We start from the raw sequence: 15290 nt of genomic DNA, 5'->3' as shown, positions 1-15290 counted from the left end.
AATACTCTCAGAGAAGCCAATTACATAAGAAACCCTGACTGTAGCTTCATGATGACGACAATCTGTTGGGATGCTGTCCACAACATGCTGAGATGCGTCATTACTAGCCACGGCTTGGTAGGCCAGCGAGTAGAAGGCTAAGATCCCGGTAAGTTGAACTGGGTTGACTTTGGTTGTATTGGAAGAAGAAGAAGACAGTGAAACGTTTACATACCTGACGTCCATCCTGTCCTTCCCAAAATAAGAGCTCGTATTTGGTGATACGTTCTTGGGGTGGCAGAAGCCATGTTAGCATAATACGGGTGTCTGATTCTGCTTCTGCCTGGAAGTCTACTGGCTGCGCAGGTACTGTGGGTGATAATAAAACTGTTTAGTGGCGACCTCTCTTACTCTTTGTTTGCCCAGATGAGGAGCAATTTTTATGATTGTAACACTATAAACCCAAGGCTTTTTCAAAAGATTGGTCGGTTGTTCTTTACAAATGTCAACAAGGAGCTTAAGAAAATTACTCAAATTCATGGAATAATAATGGAATAATAGGAAAGACTGCAATCTGTACAGGATTTCCCACACGCCACAAGCAGGTACCTCTTTTTAAGGATGCAAAGTGGTGCAATAATAATTTCCAAAAGCACCCCATCGACTATCTACTTACAAACAACAAAGTGCATTTGTAGCTCACAACAGGCAACAGGCAGCTCAACTGTTAATGAACCACAAATGCCACAATCCCCAAGTAGCAGGACTGTGAGAAATTCTCAATTCATAAAATGCATACACAGCCCACCCAAAGATCCAGAAATGATGTGCTTGGAACCTAAAAGACATTACCTCCTTGCTGTGTTTTGACCTGTATGATATCAGAAGGTGGTCCATCGCCCACTGAGGTGTAGGCCAGCACACGGATGCTGTAAGTGGTTCCAGTGGTCAATGCCCCAATTGTTGTCAAGTGGCTGTCAACCACATTGTGCTTCTGCCACATACTAAAGGGTAAGTGTGGGTCAGTAGTGTAATATACACGGAAGCCCCTTATTTGTCCATTGGCTTCATCGGGGGACTCCCACTGGACTAGCATGGTGCTGGCACTCAGCATTCTGGCCTGAACTTTCAAAGGTGGGCTCGAGGGAGCCTGTTCTCCTGTCTGAGCCTCTACCAGTTCACTTGGGGGTCCCCGGCCAATGTTGTTGACTGCAATAACTCGGAACTCGTACTCAGAGAAGGGACTGAGGCCACCGATACTGTAACGAGTTGTAGCCACTCCATCCACTTCTTGGAATGTCCCTTCCCAAGCCTTGGGCTTATACTGTATCACATAGTAAGACACGGGCTCGGGGTTTCCAGAGTCCCAGGTCAACGTGACACTGGTAGCCGTTGTCTCTGTTACGATGACATCAACTGGCGGTTTTGGTAAAGCTGCAAAAGAAAAATGATTGTTACCATTGGGAATCACACTATATATATTCCTGATCAATCTTTCATTCTGTATGATGTGCTTAAATCTCAAAATGCGACAAGCTCTTATCCCCGTGCGTTTATTGCCCTTTATACCCCATCTATTCCATACCTTTCACAGTGATCTGTGCCACGGCCTCGATCATTCCCAGAGAGGAGATTGCCAAACATGTGTAGTTGGCAGACTCTCTGATATTGGTGAGTTCCAGGACATTCCGCCCCACAGGCATCTCATCTTCTTTGGTGAGTTCCACTATGCCGATCATCCACTTGACATAGGGCATGGGGGCACCCACTGCCACACAGGTTAAGTTGACGCTGCCTCCTGGCATCACCTCGTGATTACTGGGTGGGATAGAGAATCGTGGAGCAACACGACGGACTGCAAAGGGTCAAAACAAAAAAAAAAAAAGGAGGAAGTTAGGAGATATCATTAAACCTTGATTTTTTTTATGGATCTGCTGCCTTGCAGTTGTGAATTACGATGCGAGAACACAATGAGACACCGACTCCACATCAGATCTGATAAAAAAAAAATTATTTGAAGCATATCCTCTGGTTTTCAGGCTGCGTATCCGTGGCGGTAGTTATGACGGGTAACTTTACCAGTTAAAAAATGCAGAAAAAAACTACTGATTAGAAAAAAAACCTATTAATGGTGATACTTTGATAAAAAAAGACATTCTCTCCTATACAAAAAATAACATCCAACACTCTTGTTTTTTTTTTGTTTTGTTTTGTTTAATGGACAGAAAAAAAATATATTTATTTGTATAAATAAGAGTATTCCGGTACTTTTATGAATATTGTTTTCAGTTCTCTATGGGTTGGTGCATGATATAAAGTGGGTCAATAAAAATGCAGAAAACTCTGCTTTTTGCTTCCATTCTTGTGCTTATAACTTATATTATTCGCTTATTAAGCAGAATCATAAAGCAGAGTCTTAAAGGTTTGCCATGAGCTCCGTCTCTGAAATAAGCCCATGTCGGTATCAGTCTGCTGCCCTGTACGGCACAACAAAATATACTCCCGTTATATAAAATATAATTAGAATGAATTGTTTCTTGTTTGGACAGTTACTGAAGATTTAATTAAAGGGAACTTGCTTTATGGTCAAAGAAGGGAAAAAAACATTAAAAAAAGGCAAATTACCAGCCAAGGCTTTGGAAACGCGGCCATGGGAGGCAATGGCTGGATATTATTACACCACTAACCTGGCTTTAAAGCTAAAAAAACTTTTCAAAAAAACTTTTACAAACAACATGTATCAGGCCACTATTTGTGCTTCTATGTGAAGAGCAGGCTGTTCATACAACTTAACCTACAATGGGAGTTATTTCTAAGGAATAAGTAATGAGCATAACTTAAAAAGCACCACAGCAAACAATGGTATGGTCCAAATCCACAGAAATGTTCCCTTGGTTCCTGTGGTGACCACTGTGAGAACTTTGCATCGGAATTGATCTTTGTAAATGACCCCGATCTATCTAGGGTTCTGTTCTTAGCAAATTGTTCATCTTCATATTATCACTTTAGGTTGTTAATTCTGCATGGATATGATGGAGAGAGAAGGGCTTCTACCAGCCACGCAAGGTGAGGCTGATGGGGATGAGGATGGCTTTAGCATGATGGTGGTTTTCAAACTAGACATATCATGAACCTGTGCCTTCCACCCCACTGTGACAGCGGCTCTGGAGCAGAACGGAACCCGCGGCTTGTCCTGTCCTCTTTGACTTGCGGAGATGCAATTGCTAAACATAAAAGGTACTCGCAAAACATGCTTCATGTGGGAAAGGTAGAGCACTCAGAGAACTTGGGAGGACACAGAGAAGACTTAGGAAGCATCAGACTGAGGTCAAATGGAAGGAAAGAAGAGAAATCAGAACATTTGGCAAAAAAGAACCATGCTCGGGGGAATGCAGGCCGGGTAGAGCCTTCGAACATGCACTGGGAGTCAAACCGGGGTCAAAGGAGTAAGAGTTATTACGCAGGCACAATGTGTACCCCACCTGTCTTCTTCAAGTCACCTAGCGTTCTTTGGAAATAGACTACATTATGTTTGCACGAGGCTCCGGACCGCATTGTGTCCGAAGCAGACATTCTGCCGTGGCACCTGCTATTCCAGACCTTTCGCATCCCAAACGTTCATCATCCGCTATTCTTTGGGCTCTGAAACCGCACAAGAGGCAAAATTGTCTCCTATTAGACTTTGTTTCGCAAATAACAGCCAGTGTTTTTGCAGCATGATCTGATTGCCAAGCACTTCGATGCAATTATGTAATCTAACAAATGCCGAGCCGAGGCAGTGGGGAGCCGGGGTCAAGATAACTACGCTCCGCTGTAAGGTGATCGAACGTACTGGGTAACTCTGTGTGACCGCAACTTCCCCGACGGGGAGGAGGTTAGGCAAGCAAACGGGGAAGCAGCAGGAGGAAGACCGAAGAGTGTTTAATAATTTAGCAGGCATTAGAGTGCAGTTACAGCCTGCAGTGCAGAAAGCCAAGGATACGTTTCCCGGTTCCATGATCGGAGGCGCTCAGTCCACCCCAAGGATCTCGTGTTGCGCTCTGCGGTGATCTCACCGCATTAACAGGCTGGATGACCCAATTTACTTTCACCCCTGGGGAGCGAATGGGGGGAAAGTGAGGGATTGCCATAACCGTTTGGAACGGGGGGATCACCTTACTTTCTTCTTCACTTGTAACCATAGGAAGAAAGCTGGAGGAACTAGATGGACATGTGACAAAAATGCCAGTTAGCCCACTGTGCCGTGCTGTGGCATTTGATGGTGCTTTGTATAGCAATAAATAATTATGAAAACGGTACTTTTTACATTTTGCAGATAAGCTGCTCGATGTGTCGTGTCATCAGCATCTTCAACCCGTATTATAACGCAGCTTTAATACAGAAAATGATGCATTATAACTCTTAAAAAACTTAATCGGCCCCCCTGAGCGATCGCTCAAATTCTGTTCTAAAAAGGTCACTTTATAACAATACATCATTTTATTTATTTACATGGTTGTCTTATTTCTATTAGGACTTTAAGGGCAACAAGTCAGACTCGTTCGAGATTAAGGTACAAGTCTAAATCAGGCCCCCTAAATGTGAACGTGGTGCAACTCCCAACATTGCTCATAGGGGGCGATACCGCACCACAAAAGTGTGTATTGCATATAAGTAAATAATTAGTAAAAGAAGGGCCCCTCAAATACTAACCCCCTACTTACTGATAATTATTAAACTCTCGTTACTTTAAGGAACCTTCTTGCTGCTTACTCTGCATTTTATAACATTGCACCAGATATATACCGTATATATTTTATATTTATATATATAGATATATATACATTTTATGTATTTTATGTATTTGTCCCCTGTGATATAAAGGTGATTCCTTAATATGAAAAAGTCTTAAACGAGAGCTCAGGTTAGGTTATCACATTTGCGTGAGTGTTGTAATACTGTCTACGTGCTGCGCCTGGCTCGTCGCTATCCTCAGAGGACGATTCCTAGCGGGTAATGGGCGATTTACGACACAAAAGGAGACATCTCTCGGGATATTAAAGATCTAGGAAAGAAATCATATTTATATCGAGAGCCATAAGCGAGAACTCGGCTTCTTGGCCAAAGCAGATATTGGATTGTGCCGCGTAACTCACCCGATTATCTGCCTTTCATGCGCATAAAACTGTAGGAACTGTTTAGGATGAGCGTTTTACATATTCTCCAAATCAATCCCTTTGTGCCTCGTTCGACAGACGTTATGTTGCGGAATTTCTACCTTTAACGGCTACGGTGAATATTCTCCACGTCTGCTATATGTATATGTATGTATATATCTATATACTGTATATGTATATATATATATATATATTACTGCTGGAAGGCTTATGTGGCTATGCGTTACCCACTATAGCCAATTAATCACCTTGGAAACCAGGGGCAAAATCACATTTTTGACTCTAGAAGATCCCTTTTTCATACCATCATAATCTACAACTGGACCACCTTCATTGCTAAAGGGACCCTAGGTCTATTCCTCCTCCATCCTCTTCTGACTCCTTCGATCTCCTCCATCCTCCTCTGCTCCCCCAAGGTTCTTCCTACAGGAGAACCCAAATCCAGAGACACCTAGACACATCATATAAACGTCTTGCTCATCAGGAGCTCTTTAGAGCCGGGACAAGGCTAAGGACGTAGAGCATTTGAGGCGTCTTTAAGGTCCCGCTGATTATCACTGGACGGAGGTGGGCATGGTCAAAGTGGACATTTTCGAAGTAATCAATTTCTTTCAAAATCTTGCATTCGGAACTCCTACGCTAATCTCAAGGTCTCTGATTAATAATCACACTAAAAAAAAAATCCTCCCTTTTAAATCCTGATTGTAACACAGGGCTTGTTCCTAAATCCTCAGGAGCTCCCCGTCGGTGTCCTACACGGACGGACCCTACATTATCTCCATGTGAGAAAGAAACATGGAGCCCTTCTTCGAGCGTTCAATCACCCAGGATCCGGGGGTGTGTATCGCCATAAAACAGAGTAAAAGCTCCTCGACGGGAGACCACTGGAGGAGCAAAAAGCAAACAAATAGTGCTGATTATTTTATTGCTAAAGTACCCAAAAGGGGCAATGTTTTGAGAAAAGCCCATGGGGAGCATCTTAAGCGTGGAACCATTAACCAAATGCAGAACAGCTGCTAAGCGGACGGTTTAACTTTTATTTTAATATTTTATATTTTTTCTAATATTTTCTGATATCAATATTAACATTAAAATATGAAACATTACTTAAGGTTACCAAAACTTTGGGTTACAGACCCTTTAAGAGGAACACCATGAAGGCATTAAAAATCCATACTTCCCAACATTCTTAATTCAAATAAAATTTTGTTTTAGAGGTGTGGTTAGAGGCGTGGCCAGGGGGCAGGGATTAACCCGTTTTGTGATTTGACGACCTATCGATTTATGTATTTTTTACGCACAATTTGAATGTATTTCTGCTGTTTTAATACCTATTATTGTTAATTGTATGGCTCTAGAACCCTGCGATACCCTCATACCCAGCAAACGTTCTGAGCTCCTAGAAAAGAGGGGCATCAGGGGAGGAAAAAGGGACACGGAGATTTGGGACCGTCCCTCTTTAAGAAGCTTCGGAAGAATAGAATCTGTAACAATCAATTATTCTCCTGCTTATTCATATTCGCCGATGACAGACGTGCCGCAGAGACCCATTCCAATGAGTCAGGGGCTATTAACACAGCCGCCAGAGCCGACATTGTATAGAATTCCTTTAGTGAGGCCCCGGCGGGTTTTCTTTTTTATTATATTTCAGATGTAACTTTTAAGTTAGATTATTTGGCACAATTGATAGATCCGCAGGCCTGTATATCATTAACGGAGAAGGGCCCCGGTGCCCGGACGTTCACATGGAAGAGTTCAGAAAGGGGCGTCCGTACCCCGCCATTTGCATTCGCTCAGGGAGATTTCTTAGATGAGAATAACATGAAGGGGTGGGAGGGAGGCTAGCGGATCGGCTGCACGGAGATAAAAGAACTCTTTAATATATGACCTTGCGGAGACGCAGAGCAATAATTAAATGCCTGGGTGAGCAGAGCAGCTTTCAGGAACGCGGCGGAAAGAGAGCGTACGTGTCGTTATCCACAGCCAAACAAACACGGAGCCCTCCTCGGGGATCGCAGCTACCCGGCTCTACGGGGCAATAAAAAGGGATCAGATCCTCTCGGCTACAAACGGCAGGTGTCTAACCAACTGGAAGAGCCACACCTGAGACCGCAGTCTCTCGGAATTTACAGCAGCCTCGGGATTCTGCTCCAGCGTTTCTGATGAGGTGGAAGATTTTCAGGGTCACACAGCCTGAGACAGACTATTTCATAGATTTAACCAATTTTAGGAATTACGGAGCAGCAAAGTTAAGCACTGTTCCCATTGGTGTATTATTTCCCTGCTTGACTGCAGGTGACTCTGTTAAGGGTACACTAACAAGTTAGGGTGTGCTTTGACAAGCGCAACTGTAGAGTCTTTCTATGATGTGCTTTTAAAGGGTTAATAGTTTTAGGTGTTGCGTAACGTTCTCCGGTATGAACTCTGCTGGGAATCGTTCAATAACGGAGCAGTCACGTAAAAATAGATGCCTGCTCCTTTAACGTGCGGACAGGACTATTGAAATCCTCTGATCTGATATATTTTTAAATATCAGTAAATGTTCTGTAACGGACTTCGCAGTATGGGGATGTGGGAAACGGCTCAATATACTTGAATGGACCTCAAGATCACGCGTACCACCATCAAAGGTGATCTTTGTTCTAAAAATCCATAATTCCCTATAAATCATTGCAAGGCGGCGTGGCACGGAGCTGCGTCTCGGTCTCAACAAACATAACTCCCCCGACAGATTTACTAATCTTTCACTTCTTTTCCCGACACCGAGGCCTGCTCTATCCTGATGATCGCGCGACGTGCTGTCATGGAAGACGTGACCTCAGTGTACTTACGAGTGGAAAGAATATTGAAAATACTGAATGAGTTCCAAAAATAAGTCTTGCGCTGGCCAAGGCAGCCAGATTCCAAAGGTGACACGGCGATGGAAGACAGATTATTGAACTTCGCCTACCATGGAGGACGAACGAAACCATCTAGGAGCCAATTCCAGGCCTTGCGGAGCGGAGGTGGTGTTTAAGGGGAAAGGAGAGGACCATGCACAATTCGGCGAGCACGGGGGGGTAGGGGGTTGAGGCTACAAAATGCATTATCAGGCAAACGGAGGCAAGCGGTAGAGTCACGGGTTGGGGGATAATTAGAGAAGCAGGGTCTCGGGGGGGCTGCAGAAGTAAAGCTCTCTTTTGGAGCCCCGGCTCTGCGGGTTGGGTGAGAACCAGACGTGCCAATCTGTATCTGGATTAAAAAAAAGTGAAAAGGACCAACCTTCTCGCTGATCTGAAAGATGGAGGTTTGTTTGGATGGCAGTGCGATGAAGATGACGAGATAGAAGAGAGACAAGGAGAAACACAGAGAGAGTAAAAACAGCAAACTGCATGTGTACACCGGAACATACACACTCTTCATACACCGCACGCATGGAGCCACCACAATGTACATTCATCCATACATACAACATTCATTCATACAGAAAAAAAATCACCCCATTCAAACGCACCGTACACACACACACGCACACATACTGACAAAGGCTTACACACACACACACACACACCCCGTGACACCATTAAAGAAATGCAGCTCCCTCAACAGAGCACTAAGCATGTGCACGTAGGAACTTAACACGCGTGTATACCGACAAAAACACGCCATTACATGCTACACAGACAGTATAAGATTTTGCCTGGGTACCAAACCATTAGATGCTGAAGACAAACCTCTCAACCAGCAGAACAAAAGAATCCAATCCGACAATCCGATGCATCTGTACCTGCCCCATATACCGGGGTTTATAAACTACTTTATTCATGAAAATAAATAAAAAGTCAATAGCTGCATTTAAAAAAAAAAAATTTCTGTGGCCCTCTGATGCTGGACAACAATTCCCATCATTCCCAGGCTAACAAAGAAGTGAAGTTTCTTAACGGATATAAAAAAAAATGTATTCTCTGACTTTTTCGTATTCCCCTGGATCTAAATAAATCTGATTGTACGATAATGTAAAAGTTAAAAGCGGTCTTAAATTTAGGGGATTTCGGCCATCTGCATCACTTCGTGAAGGCTCCGGGTATGTAATTATAGTAATGGAGACGATGAGTCCTAAAGCAGCACTCCGGGTTACTCAAGGGAGAAAAGACACTTACGATTATAAAATTATACCATCAGGTGTATGTTTGCAAATGGATACTTTTATCCTTAAGTTTTTGCAGAAATCATTTTTCCGGTCAATTTTGCATCTAGAAAAGAGATAAAAGTACTGAGTCTTCCAGTAAAATCTTATTTGTAATAATTTATAGATCTCCAGTTTTAAAGTCTGCCTGTATACTCGAGATTACCGTTACTTATGGTATATAAGACAATATCGTATTTTGAAAATATATATTATATACAACTTTGGATGAAATTGTTAAAAAGGGAGATTATTCTGAAAAAAAAATAATCAGAATTTTTGAAGCATTAGAACAATAGAATGTCATGGTTGTGAATTTAAATAGAGTGCAGAATAAAGTGCTGTTTTTGGCTTCTTTTTTATATTATTCTTCCATTATTAGCTAATTGAGCATCTTGTGAGGTCAATAATCTCAGCAAGAGGTAACACATAGTGTGGGGGGGGGGGTATTTATGAAGCCAGTTATGGTGTTATATTTGGACAATTACTTTTCTAAAGTGATTGTTTCATATTTAACGATTTGACCCAGTTTCACCTTAAATAAATACTGCATTCCATGGCTTATGGCGGGATTTGAGCCGAACAAGGCAATATGATTTAGAGCGGCCATTTCATGAGACGTTCGGTATAGACCTGCGCCAGTGAAATATTATAAAAGTAAAAAAAAAAGGAGGAGTACAAGAAATAAAGAAAAAGCTGAGCTGCTATAATTACCAAGGAGAAGGTCGTTCCCAACGACCTTAGAAGAGCGCAGTAACCGGTGATAGCGCTATTGAAACTACTGGGCTAAGAGACTGGAATTAAATTGATCTAAAATGATGTTTTATCTAAATAAAACATTAAATATAAGAAAGTATTGACATCCAGTATAAATAAATAAAACATGAATAAAATGAATAAAAAAGTGCCTGCTTTGCGTCAAAACCACCTGACGCGTTTCGCCGACAGGCTTCTTCAGAGGTAAAGGTTAGATTGTAACGAGCACTGGCCTGGCTAGGAATGGTGGTAGGAGTTAAAGTGTTGTGGGTTAAGGAAATTGGAAGTTCTTAATTGGAAATAATGAATTCTGCGGGGGATGTGGTTATTTTTATGGTTAGGAGGATCGCAGGTCCTGTGGAAGAACGTCTTGGATGGGGCAGGATGCCTGGACAGATTGGCTGCGCTGGTTTATAATGTCTAACCTTTAATGGTACAGATACGATGTTATATATAACCTCGTGTTACTCCCCTATAGACCGCAAAGCGGAAAAACCCGAAACTCACAGACATCGGGAATACATCAATCGCTTCCTCTGCCTTCTGATGTCTGAGGACAAGGACATGAAGCAACATGAAACATGCTACACACACGTCAGGGAGCTGGGAAACACACAGGACTCATCAATACTATACATTGTAACGTGTAATCGATGAACAACAAACACATACCCTAAACCAATCACCTACCAAGACAACATTAACCCTTCTGTGCCTAGGGGGCTTAAAAACCCTACCCCATGATAGGGTTAAACAAGCCTAGTGATGATAACTAGTTACTGGGAGCCTGGGATAAGTAAATAAATATATATATATATATATATGAAATATTCTGGATTAACCCTGTATATTCACACAATAAAATGATGCTTACAAGCTAGGCAAGCGCTTATAACATTAAACTTGCTGCGCCTCCTGCATGGATGAACAAGCTGCAGGGTGACGGATCAGGGTATGCTAACGACACGGGGTACGTTAGAGATTCTAAATTACGCATATAATAAACAAAATCATAACCCTGGAAAGCAGGATTTCCTGCTTTTTTATCTTATTCGCGGCAGGCACAGCGCAGGCAAACCTCCTAATGTCCTCTTGGCTCTGTCAACGGAAACTAATAAAGCAAACTGGAATTTCATTCGAATACAAGATTTGGACACAACATGGAGCCTCTGAAAACAGATAACTATTTATTCGAACTTTTTAACTATTTCTCACCTTTAAGAGCAGGAGCGTCTGAACCTGTCCACGGGGGCCACAAGCCCAACATGCTATAATGCATTAACAGTAATGCCCAGGGCTAATTTACTACACGTTAATCAGAACAATCTGAGCACTAATGTAAGAACAGTGCTGGACACGCTTATTATTCAGCATGTAAGTCAGCGTTATGTGAAATTAATAATTTTTGGAGGACATCAAATATAATCACCCCATTATATTGATTGGACTTGCATTCATACAACAGCTTTTGGTTTGCCAATTACCCTAACCTATCCCAAATTTCTCAACGGAAGTGAAGAAATAATATATATACTTAGATGATGGTCGTCGCTCTGCCCAATGTATCAATCTTTATTCTCCGTATATATATTATTCTCCGTATAATATATATATATATCTATATCCGGAGAATAAAGACAGAGACATTGGGCAGAGCGAGGACCATCATCTAAGTATTTTCGGTCATACGGTTACGCTCCGGACCCAATGCGTCATTCAGAGGTACTAATTGTAGATTTTATATTCATCCAGAGTACACACAGCGAACCTCTTGGATTATATTCCCGCAGGAAGCAATGAACGTGCTTATAAAAGGCACTGCGTCACTTAAAAGATCCATTCCGAGGAGGAAGTATCTCTGTGGGTGCAGCCATAATTATCCTCAGCCGTCTGTAGAGAGGAAGGCGGCTCGAGAAAACCCAGCGAAGCATGTGAGGAACGGAGAAGGGTGTGAAGCTCTCCTCACTGGTATCGCATGCAGACATGGATTATCCATTTGCTACATGTTGATGTAACAAGGCCAGGGAATGGGAAATGGTTTGGAAACGCAACAGTGTCGCTAAAGGATAAAGAGCTTTTTAAGGCTACGGTAACAAATGTAGCAACTGAGGTGGAAAAAGACAAGTTTTCTTTTAAGTTCTACCATTCAAAAAACAACTTTTGCTGCTGTTCTTGAAGAAAAAAAAATCTTTGACAACTGAGAGGACAACTGAGAGGTCTATCTATCTATCTATCTATCTATCTATCTATCTATCTATCTATCTATCTATCTATCTATCTATCTATCCATCCATCTATCTATCTATCCATCTATCTATCCATCTATCTATCTATCTATCTATCTATCTATCTATCTATCTATCTATCTATCTATCTATCTATCCATCATTCTATCTATCCATCTATCCATCTATCTATCTATCTATCTATCCATCTATCTATCTATCTATCTATCTATCTATCTATCTATCTATCTATCTCTCTATCCATCTATCCATCTATCTATCTATCTATCTATCTATCCATCTATCTCTCTATCCATCTATCCATCTATCTATCTATCTATTCATCTATCTATCTATCTATCTATCTATCTATCTATCCATCTATCTCTCTATCCATCTATCTATCTATCTATCTATCTATCTATCTATCTATCTATCTATCTATCTATCTATCTATCTATCCATCATTCTATCTATCCATCTATCCATCTATCTATCTATCTATCTATCCATCTATCTATCTATCTATCTATCTATCTATCTATCTATCTATCTATCTATCTATCTCTCTATCCATCTATCCATCTATCTATCTATCTATCTATCTATCCATCTATCTCTCTATCCATCTATCCATCTATCTATCTATCTATTCATCTATCTATCTATCTATCTATCTATCTATCTATCTATCTATCCATCTATCTCTCTATCCATCTATCTATCTATCTATCTATCTATCTATCTATCTATCTATCCAGTATGTATATATTTATATGTATGTATGTATATATATGTGTGCGTGTATGTATATATATATATTGATATAGATCATTGTATCTAGTCAGTGAATTCTTCATCTTTACTGATCTTACTGCTATTAACCCTTTTCCTGATAAATATTAGCTTAGGAAATCCGTTTTCAAACTATAATTAGGTCTAAATTTGGGGACAAGAAGCATTGTCTAAGTTGTAGCACCCGATCTGTTTTTCCTTCAACAAAATGTTGTTTCACACAACTCAATATCACCACTGCTGCCAAAAATCTGAAACCCGATTAAGCAGTTTGGCTCCTGCACCAGCAGAAACCAGGAACAGAACAGGTTAAAAAATGTAGCAGTCGCAGAAAGAGCAGACGTAAGTTTTGTTCTCATTAACCAAGAATCCGGAGAAAGTGTTAGAACATCAGCCTGACAGGGAGAAAACAAAAGACATATGCTAGTCGACAAACAAAAAGACACATTCGTCTCTGCGGGGAACGTACACTGCTACTGTAGCACCACGGAGGCTGGGGTGTCATACAAACACAGCCATGAGAGAGAGAAGACGCACACTCGCAAATCACAAAACCATTGTAATCATCAGGCTCAAGCGCTCCTACTCACTGCGTTACACAAACACACACAGAAACACGCGCACGGAACAAGTTGTGTATGAAACATATTTACAGAGTAGCCACCATAATGCTTTATCACACCAGGTCTTTTTTGGTCAACGGTCCCCCCGTGAAAGTGATGATCAGCAGTGGTCCAGAGGAGAATGGTGACCACCGCCAACGGGCGGACATGGGGCCTTACCACGCACGTAGAGGTTGGCAGGTGCCGAGTAGCGTGTCCCGAGACTGTTGGTGGCGACACACTCGTACTTCCCTTGGTCAGATTCTTCGCTGTTCTCTATCTGCAGCGCTCCTGTGCAAGACATGGACAAAAAGGGAAAGAAATGTTAAAAAAACAAGAAAAAAAAAGATGATCAAAAGTGAAGGCAAGCTGGGCGTCTTTCCCTCAGCAGAAATCCAGACACCGCTTATCTGCCATAGCCGCAAGGACTAGAAACATGTCATTAAAGAGTTCTCACTTGGCACAATCTATTTAGATACGAGATTGCAGGATCGGGGAACGTTAACAATGCCCTTTAATTAGTCTGAAGGGATTTTGGCCGAGTACGCCTGCTAAGTGTACACAAGACTCCCATCGGCTGGCGTGAAACTGCCTGTGGGGAGAAGCTCGACGGCCGCCGTTTGGACTTATTTCGCGGCACAGAGTGGCTGAGGGACTTGTTCTTAGTGTTACACGGTTCTGCCGCTAGTGGAAACGCGTTAACATTAACTTATCTGGGCGTCCAAATGCCAGCAAAATGTGAAAGGTACCAAAGAGTTCACGTTCTCCTCAACTCCCAGAAGAATCTTGGCTGTAATGTCTAACATGCATAAGGGAGTCAGTAAACTATAGGAATTACTGCTTTACTTTTATGCTGGTCTTTTGGTTGCCAAGAATTACTTTTTGCCCTGGAATGTTTACCCTTCGTTGCATATTTAAGGGGTTAAAACGAACCCTAAGGAGCCAAGTCCCGGTCAGGTTACCCTCAGCTACGTCCTCGCACTGTGTATGAAATCTCAATATACAACGTTGACTGCTTTCCTATTAAAGAGAATCAGCGCTGGGATTAGCCACCGGTGTCCAAATTCTTCTGTTAACTGCCATATTTATAGAGATCAGGGAAACTGCTTAACATAGAGCAACATTGAAACGGTTTCCATGGGGACTGCTCCACATTTAGAACCTTGACTTAGAATGATGTTTTAACAATGGGATCCAGTGCATCCGCTTGGGATAACCAATGCTTAGCCGTGACATGGCTGTGTGACGCTCTATATATACAAACTATAAAGCACCACGAGATCGCCATCTATTCTGTACATGTCATGTTGCCCCCATGCCTCATTCAAAACGCGTTGGGTGAGAATCAGTGAGTTATTTTTCTACAAGGTCTGGTGCTATTCTCCCCCTTACAGGGCCAGTATATCACAATTTACCACATTTTAAACCCAGTTCAGACATAATCGGTGAAATGCACACATATACAAAAGACAGGCATAGATGCTGCGTACACCATGAGATGCTCTGAAGCAGGGGTACTTGGATTGATGACTGTGTGTGTGATGAGAGCGGTGAACTAGAAGCCACAGCACCAATGACCCTCCTAAGCGCAATTGACAATTAGCAATAATAA

General features: G+C 41.9%; 1 protein-coding gene across 6 annotated transcripts in view; it reads right to left on the bottom strand.

The window, feature by feature from the left end:
* Positions 1 to 15290, bottom strand: part of PTPRF (protein tyrosine phosphatase receptor type F) — a 152551-nt gene that overhangs the window by 17847 nt on the left and 119414 nt on the right. For all 6 annotated transcript variants that reach the window (XM_053470075.1, XM_053470078.1, XM_053470077.1 and 3 more), the window contains 4 exons: positions 13859 to 13969; positions 1565 to 1834; positions 832 to 1413; positions 215 to 348 (listed from right to left, as the gene is read on the bottom strand). In XM_053470075.1, coding sequence (XP_053326050.1) covers positions 215 to 348; positions 832 to 1413; positions 1565 to 1834; positions 13859 to 13969 — 1097 coding nt within the window. The remainder of the gene's footprint in view (positions 1 to 214; positions 349 to 831; positions 1414 to 1564; positions 1835 to 13858; positions 13970 to 15290) is intronic.

Source organism: Spea bombifrons, chromosome 6 (assembly GCF_027358695.1).
Source record: "Spea bombifrons isolate aSpeBom1 chromosome 6, aSpeBom1.2.pri, whole genome shotgun sequence".
Lineage (NCBI taxonomy): Eukaryota > Metazoa > Chordata > Amphibia > Anura > Pelobatidae > Spea > Spea bombifrons.
Note: the sequence above shows the minus strand (reverse complement) of the source record. Positions and strands in the feature narration are given on the sequence as shown.